Source organism: Chiloscyllium plagiosum, chromosome 17, assembly GCF_004010195.1.
Source record: "Chiloscyllium plagiosum isolate BGI_BamShark_2017 chromosome 17, ASM401019v2, whole genome shotgun sequence".
NCBI classification, from domain to species: domain Eukaryota; kingdom Metazoa; phylum Chordata; class Chondrichthyes; order Orectolobiformes; family Hemiscylliidae; genus Chiloscyllium; species Chiloscyllium plagiosum.
The window spans coordinates 57994072-58007798 of NC_057726.1; the positions used below are offsets into that span (position 1 = coordinate 57994072).

Genomic DNA, 13727 nt, shown 5'->3' on the forward strand with positions numbered 1-13727 from the left:
CTCACTCCAGTGCAGCCAAGAAAGACAGCACCACTCCATTATCAGCATGCCAACTCATACAGGATAGCTCTCTCTCAAACTCTACAGTCCTGCATTTGGCTAGCGCTACCACTGGTTATTTAACAGAAGAACTGCAAATCAAAACACCAGAAAAATTTCCACCCAATCTTTGAGATTTCTACCAGCCTCCTGTCCAGCTTCAGGTTAGCATTTCACTCAAATGAGAAAAGGTTAATTTGTTTCTGCCAGGAATATGGGGAAATGGATAGTTATTATTGTGGGTGTCAGCTGCTCCCTTTGATCCTACTGTTTTCCCGCCATACCTCAATCTTGCCCCTTTTAACATCACCTCCACTTAAATAGAAGATTGAGGCCAACATTCAATATTAGTCTGAGGTCTAGGCTTGGACAGCAGTAGCAATAGGGAAACTATGGCCTGGTGGTATCATTGCAGTTAATCCAGAGACCCAGGTAATATTTTGGTGACCCATGTTCGACTCTTGCCACATATTGTGTTAAATTCAACACAAATCTGGAATGAAGATTTTAAGATGACCATGAATCCATTACTTAGTCAGAAAAATCCATCTGGTTGACTAAGGTTCTTTAGGGAAGGAAATCTGCCATCCATACCTGGTCTGGCCCACATGTGACTCCAGGCCCACAACAATGTGGTTGACACTAAACTGCCTCCAGGCAATTAGGGATGAACAATAAATGCACACCTAGCCAGCAACGCCCTTGTCCTGTGAATAATTCTTTTTTTAGAAAAAGCAGCTTCCTTGTCAAACTGATGGAAAAGAAATTGTGGACTAGATGTGGCCCAATTTTAAAATTTCTATCCATTACCTTGTGAATCAATGACTGAAGTGTTTCTCCAAGCCAGGTAAGATAACTTTGGGTCTCCTCTTCCTCATGACTAAAATGCCACTACAAGCCCTGTTTAACCAGCACTTCCCCACCACCACATGCAGCTGGAACATACCTTCAACAGACTGATGTGTTTCTGATTGCTATCTGCTGCTGCTGAATTGCCATCAAGTCAGTTCGTGAATCTGTTCAGAACTCTGCTGGCCATTCAGATTAGCTGGGCCACCATACTCCTGATGTCCACAGTTTGCTAACTGCCCCACCTCTACCACTGTTGAGCTGACCTCTATTACCAAGGTTCAGAGCAGCAAGATAATGGAATGCCTCAGATCAGATCTTAACCCATTCACTTTACACAGAGTTAAGTTGTTTTCCAACTCACAGATTGTCAAGGGAAATATATTCCTTCATTCATTGTTCCTTCAATCAGTGTTCAAATTCAATGCTCCTTCATTGTCATTGGATCAAAATCCACGAATACTTTGAAAAGATGGGACAGAAATTTGGCTGAGTAACAGGAATCAGACAGTAGATGTTAATGAATGCTTTGTGGGCTAAGGGAAGGAGTTCTTCAGGGGTCAGTATTGGGACCAGGGTGTATACTTTTTTGAAATGGAGAGAATTTCCAAGGATTTGCTCAAATTTTGGGGAATGGGTTCGAGAAGGAGGCTGTTAAATTTCTTCTGAATGGGGACCACTTCAGGTGTTGCTTACTGAACACTCGTTTTACCTCAACAAATATCAGCAGGGCTAAGCAACACAATGTTGAGGTCATGAATATTATTGCCCGCAAAGGCCTGAACATGAACAGACGCATGGTGTGCAGGGTTGTATGACATCATCATGTCCACCTCTCCATCATCCAGCATATATATCCCTGACCCTGGTCACCATAGCAGCCCAAGCGTTTTCTTCCATCAGCCGCTCGACTCTGTATTGGTGGAGGTACAGATTCCTGAGTAGTGGCTCCCAGATGACAGCATGGTGAGGGGGAAGCTCTGTTGGGATGCAATCAGGGCCTCAATATGTATGTGAATAAGTCACAAAAGGTCATAGGACAGGTTGGGAGAGCAGTCAAAGCATCCAGCAGCATAGGCTTTATTAACAGGGGCAGAGTGTACAAGAACAAGGGAATTATGTTGAGCCCATATATTAATTTGGCCTCAGCTGGTGTATTGTGTCCAGTTTTGGGCACTACACTTTAGGGAGGATACAAAGGCACCGGAGGCAGTCCAGAAGAATTTTATAAGAACAATTCCAGAAATTAGGAATTTCACTCATGAAAACAGATTGGAGAAGCTGGGACTGTCTTCCTGAAAAGAAGACCGATAAGAGATCAGGATAAAGTACTCAAAATCACGAGGATATATGGACAGAGTAAATTGGGAGATCTTTCCACTCTAAAGAATTGAGAGCAAGAGGGAACAGATTTAAAGTTATTGGTAAAAGAAGAAAAAGTGATCGAAGGGGGAACTCTTTTCCACAAGAGGGTGGTCCGGGTCTGGAATGTACTGCCTGAGCCTGTGATGAAAGCAGGTTCAATTGAGGCTTTCAAAAGGCAATTGGACTATTATCTAAAAGGAGAAAAACATGTGCGGTTACAGGTGGGGGAATGGCACTAGGTTAGTTGCTTATTTGAAGAGCTGGTGTAGACACAGTGGGCCAAATTATCCCTTTCCTCAGTGTAAAAAATGAGTGACCCTAAGCTGTCCCACTCTTTCCAATCAAAGCTCCCCTCTTCTTTAAATACAGGCAGTCCACTTTGGCCAATCTTGTGAATGAATAGCAAAAGCATTTCAAAATATAAAAAGGGTGGAGAATCCTCAGTTTTAACAGCTACTGCACTCAACATCAGTTCTTTGGATAGTCAGCTCAGCAAAGCAAATTCTTGCCTGCGTTGTCTTCCTGTGTAAAGGTGGGATCCCCATTGATAAACAGGTGTGTAAGTATAAACTTCACAATTCATCTTACTTAACCCCATTGCAGAATGGTTCATAAATCCAGCAGATACAACTGACATGGGCGAATACACCCTCTGTATTAAGAGCTATATTGTATGCAAAAACAAAACATTCAAATATTCTTCCAAATATATTTACTCATTTTATTGATACAAAGTATATTCATAGATAGAGATATTCCAGCATCTTCAGTGCACACAAAGAAAAGGCTGTCACCATATTGATACAGCAGGTCAGGCAGCATCCAAGGAGCAGGAGAATCGACATGTCGGGCAAAAGCCCTTCATCAGGAATATTGATAGTGCCTTTGTATTAATTCAGTCTTGAGATTAAAACATTAATAACTTAAAACAATCAAATCCAACAGAACAAAAATGTCCGATTTACACTTAAAGAGGCCCAATCCAAAATCAATGTCGAAATTAAAATAACTTAGCACAGTTCACTGAGAGATATTTATATAGTAGGTACAACAAATGTGCTACAAACCAAAATCTAAATGATTGGGAACTAAGGAATAACTATCTCTTCAAGGAAACAACAAATAAAATCTGCAGGAATTCCGCAGGGCAGACTCCTGGGTCCAACCATTTTAGATGCCTCATCAATACTTCTCCTTCAAATCATAAAAAATATATGCTCAAGAGCACATAGTATTAGAAATGAGATGTAAGCATCAATAGAGGATTGGCTAACTGACAGGAAAGAGAGTGAGGAAAGTGTATCATTTTGAGGTTGGTTAACTAACTGATGGAGTGTTGCAAGGATCCATGCATGGGATCTCAACTAGTTGCAATCTCCATTAATTACTTGGATTAAGGGTCAGATTACATTATTGTCGACAAATTTACTGACAATTGAAAGATAGATCAGAAAATAAACTGTAAGAAGGATACAAAATGCCTGCAGAGACATGTAGTTAGGTTAAGATAGCAAAACAAAATGGCAGATGGCGTAAAATGGGAGGTTGTCCACTTTGGCAGGAAGAATGAAAATAAACTGTAAGAAGGATACAAAATGCCTGCAGAGACATGTAGTTAGGTTAAGATAGCAAAACAAAATGGCAGATGGCGTAAAATGTGGGAAAATGGGAGGTTGTCCACTTTGGCAGGAAGAATAGAAAAGCAGAATATTATTTAAATGGAGAGAGACTGCAAAACACTGTGGTACAAAAGGTCTGGGTAGGTATTGATGACATTGGTGTGACGGCTGAGACGGCACCTGGACAGTTTTAGTCTTGATGAAGGATATATGTGCATTGGAAGAATTTCAGAGACAGATGGCTAGGCTGATTCCTGGCATGAAGGAATTATCTTTGAGACGATTGGGCTTACACTCGTTGGAGTTCGGAAGAATGAAGTGATCTTACTTAAACATGTAAGATTCTGAGAGGGTAAATGCTGAATGTTTCCTCTCATAGAATGAGGGGGGTAATTTCAAAACAGGGCAATTGCCATTTAAGATTGAGGCAAGGAGAAATTTCTTCTCTCAAAGGGTCATTAGTCTTTCAAATTCCAAAGGGCAGTGGTAGCAGAGCCATTGAATATATTTAATGCTGAGTTCAACAAATTTTTGATTAATAAGGAATCAATAGTTCAGGGAAATAGGTAGGCAAGTGGAGTTAAAGCCAAATCAGATCAGGCATGATCTTACTGAATGATAGAACAGCATGATGTGGTCAAATGGCCTATTCCGGTTTTTATTTCTTATGACAAGATCAGAAGGATGTTGCTAATGAATGTACGAGATCAAACTCCCAGTCTTGTCCCCAGTGCAGCAAGACCTGGACAGCATTCAGGCTTGGACAGAAAACTGGCAAGTAACATTGAAGCCATATATGGTGGGAGTAACTATGACTCTTTTAGACACGTCTGTTTTGGGAATCTTGCCTGGCTAGTTCCTGCTCAGTAGTTTTTACACAATTTTGTCTGCTGTAGCAAATGGCATTCCTCCTCGAGGTTCCGGCTGGAAAGAGCACTCCTCTCGGCTATTGGATGGCTAAATATGACCTAGAAAAATTGCGAGACGGCTGTTTGGTCTGCATGGATCACAACTCTTATCCTCCAAGTATCACACACAAAAAAGACTATACAAGATGGAGACAGTTAAAGACTCTCATCAGTCCCGTAGGGATGTGTCTCGGAAGAAAATAACCTCCCGGCAGGCTTAGTGGTAGTGACCTGTGAAAAGTGCAGATACCACATTAGAAGAGAATCCATCTCCACCCAAACACAGGAGATGGCAGAGAGTCCCAGCGTATGCATCCCCATTAACTGTGTGAGTCAAGGTCGGGTCAGGCCGATAGGACCTAGAGTGGCCATAGAAGACACAAAGCCTGTCGTAGAAGAGAATATGAGGGCAGCCCTCCCTATGGATCAGGTTATCGCAACTCAAATCTTCTACAACAGAAGATACAACAAAAGGGCTAACAAGATATATGAGCTATTGGACACAGACATCGGAGATGACGACTTATATCGATCCAGTCATAACTGAGCCCTCATTTGACAAAACAAGGAGGTCACGATCCACTATCCTACAGATGGTCTGTTTTGTGTAATCTGTAACTCCCTCCTTCCAACCATAGGGGCATTTAGACAACATTTAGTCAAGATACATCAGGTCAAGAACATTCTTAAAATGCAAGAGCAAAGAATATCACGCTATCGAATGTCACTGCATGAAATGTAATGGCACTGGCCCTTCTAAACTATCAGGAGCCTTCACATGCTCAGGATGCAAGTTAACATTCACATCCAACACTGGCCTTGGCCAATACAAATGCAATAAGCATGCAGAATATCACAAGGAGGAGCACCTAGAGTGCCTCAAGACAACAGCCAGACCAGGAAATGGACGGAAGAAGAGACAAACCTTGTCCATTAGTTGGAACAGCAGTATGCAGGTTGCACCTTTATCAACAAAAAGATAGCCAGTATCCTAACTACAACACACTTCAACAGATCTCGGACAAGTGTAGGACACTGCAAAATAACAATGAGGGACCCCAAGCCACAGTGACCAAACCTCCAGAGACCACCCTAACAGAAGACTCTGAAGACAAATCCTCAGGTGTCCAACAGCAAAAAAAAAAGTCAGACTGCCCACCTGCACTCCTAAACACCAAGATTTGGATGACTAAATTACACAGAAAAAGAGAGAAGTGGGAAGTTGTGTATGGACGCTGTGGAGATCGGAGAGGTGCTAAACAAATATTTCTCATCTGTTTTCACTCAGGAAAAGGAGAATATTGTAAAGGAGAAGAATTAAATACAGGATATTAGACTAGAAAGGATCGAGGTTTGTAAGGAAGAGGAGTTATCAATTCTAGGAGTGAAAGTAGACAAATCCCCTGGGCCAGATGGGATTTGTCCGAGGATTCTCTGAGAAGCTAGGGAGGAGATGTTGGAGCCTTTGGCCTTGATCTTTGAGTCATCATTGTCTACAGGTTGAGTACCAGAGAACTGGAGGATTGTAAATGTTGTGCCCTTGTTCAAGAAGGGCAGTAGAGATGACCCAGATAATTATAGATCAGTGATCCTTATGTCTGTTGTAGGAAATGTTTTGGAAAGAATTATAAGAGACAGGATTTATAATCACCTAGCAAGTAAAAATTTGATTGTAGATAGTCAACATGTTTCGTCAAGGGCTGGTCATGTCTCACAAACCTCATGGAGTGTTTTGGGAAGGTGACCAAGCACATGGATGAGGGTAGGGCAGTTGACGTGGTGTACATTGTCTTCAATACAGCCTTTGATAAGGTTCCACATGGTAGGCTGTTGGAGAAAATGGAGAGGCATGGGATTGAGGGTGATTTAGCAGTTTGGATAAGAAACTGGCTTTCTGTAAGAAGGCAGCAAGTGGTGGTAGTCTGGAGTCCAGTTACTAGTGGTGAGCCACAAGGATCTGATTATATTAGATTAGATTCCCTACAGTGTGGAAACAAGCCCTTTGGCCCAACAAGTCCACACCGACCCTCCGAAGAGTAATCCACCCAGACCCATTTCCCTCTGACTAATGCACCTAACACTGTGGGCAATTTAGCATGGCCAATTCACCTGACTTGCACATCTTTGGACTGTGGGAGGAAACCGGAGCACCCGGATAGAAACCCACACAGACACGGGGAGAATGTGCAAACTCCACACAGACAGTTGCCCGAGGCTGGAATTAAACCTGGATCTGTTTTGGGACCACTGGTATTTGTCATTTTTATAAATGACTTGGACACAAGCATAGGTGGATGGGTTAGTAAGTTTGCAGATGACACTAAAGTCAGTGGAGTGGTGGACAGTATGGAAGAATTTTGCAGGTTGCAGGGGGACTTGAATAAACTGCAGAATTGGGCTGAGAGATGGCAAATGAAGTTCAATGCAGATAAATGTGAGGTGATTCACTTTGGTAAGAATAACAGGAAGGCAGAATACTGGGTCAGTGGAAAGATTCTTGGTAGTGTGGATGTGCAGAGGGATCTTGGAGTCCATGTACATAGATCCCTGAAAGTTGCCACCCAGGTTGGTAGTGCTGTTAAGAAGGCATACAGTGTGTTAGGTTTTATTGGGAGAGGGACTGAGTTCCAGAGCCGCAATGTCATGCTGCAACTATACAAAACGCTAGTGCGGTCACACTGTGTACAGTTCCGGTTGCCCCATTACAGGAAGGATGTGGAAGCATTGGAAAAGGTGCAGAGGAGATTTACCAGGATGTTGCCTGGTCTGGAGGGAAGGTCTTATGAGGAAAGGCTGTTCTCATTGGAAAAAAGAAAGCTAAGAGGGGATTTGATAGAGACATACAAGATGATCAGAGGATTGAGTAGATAGTGAAAGTCTTTTTCCTAAGATGATGATGTCTGCTTGTACAAGGGGGCATAGCTACAAATTGACGGGTGATAGATTTAAGACAGATGTCAGAGGCAGGTTCTTTATGTAGAGAGTGGTAAGGGTGTGGAATGCCCTGCCTGTCAATGTAGTTAACTCAGCCACATTAGGGACATTTAAACAATCCTTGGATAAACACATGGATGATGATGGGATAGTGTAGAGGGATGGGCTTAGATTAGTTCACAGGTCGGCGCAACATTGAAGGCCGAAGGGTCTGTTCTGCGCTCTATTGTTCTATATTCTATGAAATGCACATCAAATTATGTTTCTGGCCATGGCAAACTAACTGGGGCGGCCTGTTGGCTCTGCATTTCCCATTGCACAGTGGCTGCTTTAGAAGATCATTGCTGGTGCATTGGCCCGGGATGTCCCTAGTCCCTTCACCCTTAGATACTCTGGCTACATGGAATTTCTAAAACATCAACAAGTGACATTAAAACTTGATTATGGCAAGTGTTCAAAATTGCAAAGCAGTGAACACCACAAGAAAGCAAGAATCCAACCAGCTCCCTTTGATGTCCATTCCCATTGCTGAGCTCTCCACAATCAACATCCTGGTGCTAACTATCGACTAAAAACTGAACTGGACCAAAAGCATAAATACTGTAGCTACAAAAGCAAGTCAGACTCTCAGAATTCAAGGGAGTAACTCATTTCCGACACCTCAAAGCCTGTCCACACTCTACAAGGCACAAGACAGGGATATGCTGGAATTTTCCTAATTCTTTGAATAAGCGCAGTTCCAACAACACTCAAGAAACTCAACACCATTCAGTACAAGGCAGCCCACTTGACTGGCACTACATCCATCACCTTAAACATTCACTCACTGCATTATCATGCAGATAGGTATGTATTATACATAAGATAAACTGCATCAACTCAACTAAGCTTCTTCAAACAGTACTTTGCAAAGCCCTATCCTATACCACCTAGAGAAGGAAGCACAGTAGATACATGGCTTAAAATCCTGGAATTCCTTTCATAATGGTATTGTGGGTGTAACTGGACCAAATGACTTAGTGGTTTAAAGAGGCACTCACCCACACCTTCTTAAAGGCAGCTAGGAACAAGCAGCAAATGCTGGCCTTGCCACAGACACCCACAATTATAAAATAAGATCATCATCAAAACAGATGTGTCACATGCAGTAATGAATCATTAATGATAGTGGAGTGTTCTAATCACAGCATTCACCACTTGCATCATTACTGACTAATGGAATTGTAAAACATTTTCTTTATCATTTCGCATCCCAAGGCACTTCACACGAGTCTAATCAAACAAAATTTGATACTCAGCCACAATAGCAATATTAGGGGAGTTGACCAAAAGCTTGATCTAAGAGGTAGGTTTTAAGGGGCATGTTTGAGGAGACAGTGCAGTAGAGGTGCAGAGAGAGAGAACTCAGGTAATTAAAAGCATAGCCACTGGTGAAGCAATTAAAATTGGAAATGCACAAGAAGCCAAAACTGGTGGAGTTGAGAGACTTAGAAGGGCTAGTAGGCTAGAGGAGGTGACAGAGGGAGGAAAGGGTGAAACCCTTATTTGTGGATCAGCATCCTGAACTACAAACGTGTCCAGAATCACCGAATCCCCCACTATCAACATCCTCACAGTTACTATTGACCAGAAACTCAACTGAAGTCGCCACATAAATATAGTGGCTACAAGAGCATGTCAGGTACTAGGAATACTGTGGCAAATAACTCATCTCCTGACTCCCCAAAGCCTGTCCACCATCTACAAAGCGTAAGTCAGGATTGTGATGGAATACTCTCCACTTGCCTCGATCGTTGCAGCTCCAACAACACTCAACCAGCTGGAGATCATCCAGGACAAAGCAGCCCACTTGATTTGCATCACACCCACAAGCATCCACTCCCTCCACTACTGATGCTCAGCAGCAGCTGTGTACACTATCTACAAGATGCACTGCAGAAATCCACCAAAAGTTCTTCAGCAGCAACTTTCAAACCTACGACCCCTTCCATCCAGAAGGACATGGGCAGCAGATACATGGGAACACCACCACCTGCAAGTTCCCCTCGAAGCCACTCACCATCCTGACTTAGAAATACATTGGCGTTCCTTCACTGTCGCTGGGTCAAAATCCTGGAATTCCCTCCCTAATAGTATTGTGGGTCAACCCACAGCAGGTGAGCTACAGTGGTTCAAGAAGGCAGCTCACCCCCACCTTCTCAAGGGCAACTAGGGACGGGCAATAAATGCTGGCCAGCCAGCAACGCCCACATCCCATGAATGACTATAATGAAAAGACTGGCAAATAAAACTTCAATGTTCTTCGTGGTAAAAAGAACACCTCACGGCATGATGCTTCTTTCTCACCATCAAGGTTGTCAGTGCATAAGGAGAATATGAAAAGATAACCCAGGGAGATTTTCACTGGTACAGCAGACACATAAGATCAAAGAAAACAGCTGTGTGATGGAGTAAGGCTTTTCTACTGGTCATATCCCCATTATACCAAGACAAGAGAACTTTTCTAGTTTTGCAAGGCTCCACCTTGGTACTTCCTGTACAAGAGAATATTCTTGAGTCTAGTGATAGAAATTAAGTATTTTAATTTTATTAAATAGAGAAAAAGAAGCCTTTGCATTTAAGAGGCATGAAGTGACTTTAATTCTTATTGCAAAGTTATAGAAAAAACAGCTTATAGATTTTCGTTCAGCTCTCTGTACTGTTAACAGTGATAATCAGGAACAATACATTTTACAAAACTGAAGATTGTGGCAGTGCTGACTGTACTCACAGCTCTGCTAATACTTCCAAAAGATCACCAAAATAAAACTTTTCAAAAGATAGTAGTGTCTTATGTTTCTGAAACAGAAAGGGACTTTTTTTTTAAAAAGTACAGCCAATGCCCACACTGAGACATGCAATTTCTGGGCACTGCTGATGTGTGTCCGGACAAATCCTTGTACGCTTCAAAATTAAAAGTTAATGAGAAAGGCAAAGATGCCAGGTGTATAAGGAGAGAGTGAAACTTTGAAATATGTAATTATAAATACCACAGGAATTTAATCTAGTCACATCTTTGTATTAAAGTGGCTCGTAACTAGAGAATTGAGTGATGCAGCAATCTACCTGGCAACCCATGTGCTGGTTAGGTCTGTTTTGCTGTGTGTGTTTTATACTGTCCTGCCCCTCTGCTTTGCCTTATACCCTCTGAAGGCTGTTATGTGAAAGAGGCTTCCCATATGTACAGAAACCAGCTCCTTAGTTTCCAAAACAGCTGTCCTCCAGTGGCCTTGTAAAGGAATACCAATAGTGAAATTAAAACATGCAATTTATGGGCTTACAAAAATAAAAGGCTGAGCAGGCCCAGTGTGACCTTGGGGCACAATGTAATTTCTCATTGAGATGCAAATACTCTGATGAACTCAAATGGTTTGGTGTGCTGAGAAGGTTCATGAGAGAGTTTGCTTACTGAACAGGATGCCAGAGTGTAGAATGGGCCTGACCAGAGACACTACCATGTGTAAAGTGTCGAAGGGTTGGGATTAAGAAATAATTGTCCATCAGTTGTGCACACTACAATGATTTTTAAGGCTGTTTGTTTTGCAGAAGCTGTAAATTTTCCATTTGCTAATGCCTTTCATTCCATCACGTCTTTTTGTTTCAAGTTGAGACCTTTCCATTTTCAAAATATTGAGACCTCTCCTTGGAGGGTGCCCTGTGAAACAGGGCCTGTGCATATTCTTCAAGTTGAAAAGAACAGCATTAATAGATGATTATTCACTGTCAGAAGACAACTTTGGTCATGCAGCTCAACTCCCAAGTTCATCGGAGAATTGCTGGGAGCCATGGGTGTGGCTCTTTGGAGGTTTTCAGTGTGTACTTGCAGAGTCTGGGACAGTGGAGAATGAAAGCTTGCACAACATCTACGGACACCACACAGTAGCAATGAATCTCTTCCAAAGACAAGCAGCAAGATGCCAGTCTCATCAAGGCCCGGTTCAGTTCTCCAGAGGACGTTGTTTGCAGAACAATCCTTTTTAACGTGTTGTGATAGTTCTGAGAGATAAAGTTGACTTGCTCCACCATAAACGTAAAGGTACTTAATTCTAGGCTGGCCACTGGGATAGTAGGCTGCAGAATTTGGGGTATTTTCTTAGCAGGGACTGTATGGTCCAGCTCGATGTCCACAGAAAGAGTTGGGTATCTCTCCGCCAGAGCTTGCCACATCTCAGCTGAGATAGTTGGATTGTATTTATCCATGCGCTCGCAGTGTAGCTGAAGGAGTTTGAATGGTGGACGCTTGGCATTCAGGAGCTCGGCCACGACATTTTCTGTCAGGCTTGCATAAAACAATCCCAGAGCAGACAGGTTCGGGCAACTCCTCAGGGCCTCCTGAAGAGTTTCAGAAGTCACCTTACACACAAACGTCTTGTTATTGATGAAGAGACTCTCCAGAGAGGGACTTCTGCTGGTGACAATTTGGATGATGCCATCATCCAAAGTGAACGGCATTTCTCGGAGGTCAATGTGCCGGAGATGTAGATAGGAGGCTGCTTTAAATACACTTTTGACACTTTGCAGCAAGTCTTGCCCGGAATAGAAGTAAGGGTTTTCACCAATACACACAACGGAGAGGCCCAACAGATCCGTTGCCGATTCCGACAAGTTGTGTAGAATTTGGATAAAGTTCTTGCGATTTGCTTCTAAAGACTGATTGCACACGATCTTCAGATATTTGATATGACACTGGAACCGTTGGCATGCACGCACATTCTGGTCATTTTCCGCTCCAGAGTCACACCTGACAGCAAAAGTACAGCAAACAGTCAGTACAAAGATATCACGTGAACAATGCACAATCCAGAGACAAAATGGTGAATTAAATATCATCCTGCTGTAAGCCTGGACTACATCATCCTAAGACTATGTGCATTTGCTGGCTGCTCTAGCATCGACTGCTGTGAACAAGGATCAAATTGGAGCTTAGTAAGGATTTAATCATCTAAAAAATGTGGTTATAGACAGATAGCAGTGTCATTTCAGGATCATGCACAAGCACTGATCCAGCATGTTGTATGTGAACATGGAATGAAAAAGGATTAAATGGAGCCACAGATACAGACTTCACTTCACCCAATGAATACTCCAACTTTTCCCTCTGGACTGACACCAAAAAGCACATAATTAAACACAATAGCCACATGTACCTAGAATGATGCAGCCTTTCAACTCATCATACCTGTGCTAGCCCCTGAAAGAGCTATCCAATTAACCACAGTCCCTTGGTTTCTTAACATTATCCATTATTCCCTTGTGAACAGTACAATTGAATTTGTTTCCACCATCCGTTTCGACTGTGAATTAAACAGTTTTCCTTTCATGTTGCCTCTTACGTTTGTTTCCATCGTTGCTGATCCTTCTCCCATTGGATGCGGTTTCTTCAAATTTACTTTATCAAAATTGTTCATGATTTTGAACATCTGTCAAATCTTCCCTCAGTCTCCACCGCTCAAAAGATAATATGTCAAGTCTCTACTGAAGTCCCACATCCCTGATGGCATTCTAGTACATCTCTTCTTCCAGCTCTCTAAGTCTTTGCTACACTTTCTAAAATGCAGTGAATAGCATTGAACAGATATTCCAACTGGGGTTTAACATTATTTTACAAAAGTTTAACCTAAATTGTTGCACAAGCACTCTATTCTTCTAATTATAAAGCTAACCGTGCTGTATACTTTCTCAATCCGTCCAGCCACTTTCAAAGATCTGTGAACATACACCAACAAGCCTTTTTGTTTCTGCAACTTCTTTAAAACTGTCCCATTTGTTTTAACTATTTTCCTTGTTCTTCCTGTCAAGATATAACAACTTACACTTCTCTGTATTAAATTTCTTCAGTCCATTTAATCAGTTTGTGTTTCATACTGAAGTCTGTCACTATCCTGCTAGTGCTTCCATATAAACCTATTGGATTATAACCTGGTGTTGTGTGATTTTTAACTTTATACACCCCAGTCCAACACCAGCACCTCCA

At 42.2% G+C, this 13727-nt stretch overlaps 1 protein-coding gene across 7 annotated transcripts in view; it reads right to left on the bottom strand.

Annotated features, from left to right (window-relative positions):
* Positions 1-11371: 11371 nt before the first annotated feature.
* fbxl8 (F-box and leucine-rich repeat protein 8) overlaps positions 11372-13727 on the bottom strand; it is a 29022-nt gene continuing 26666 nt past the window's right edge. For all 7 annotated transcript variants that reach the window (XM_043707207.1, XM_043707210.1, XM_043707211.1 and 4 more), the window contains one exon: positions 11372-12494. In XM_043707207.1, coding sequence (XP_043563142.1) covers positions 11516-12494 — 979 coding nt within the window. In that variant the 3' untranslated portion in view covers positions 11372-11515. The remainder of the gene's footprint in view (positions 12495-13727) is intronic.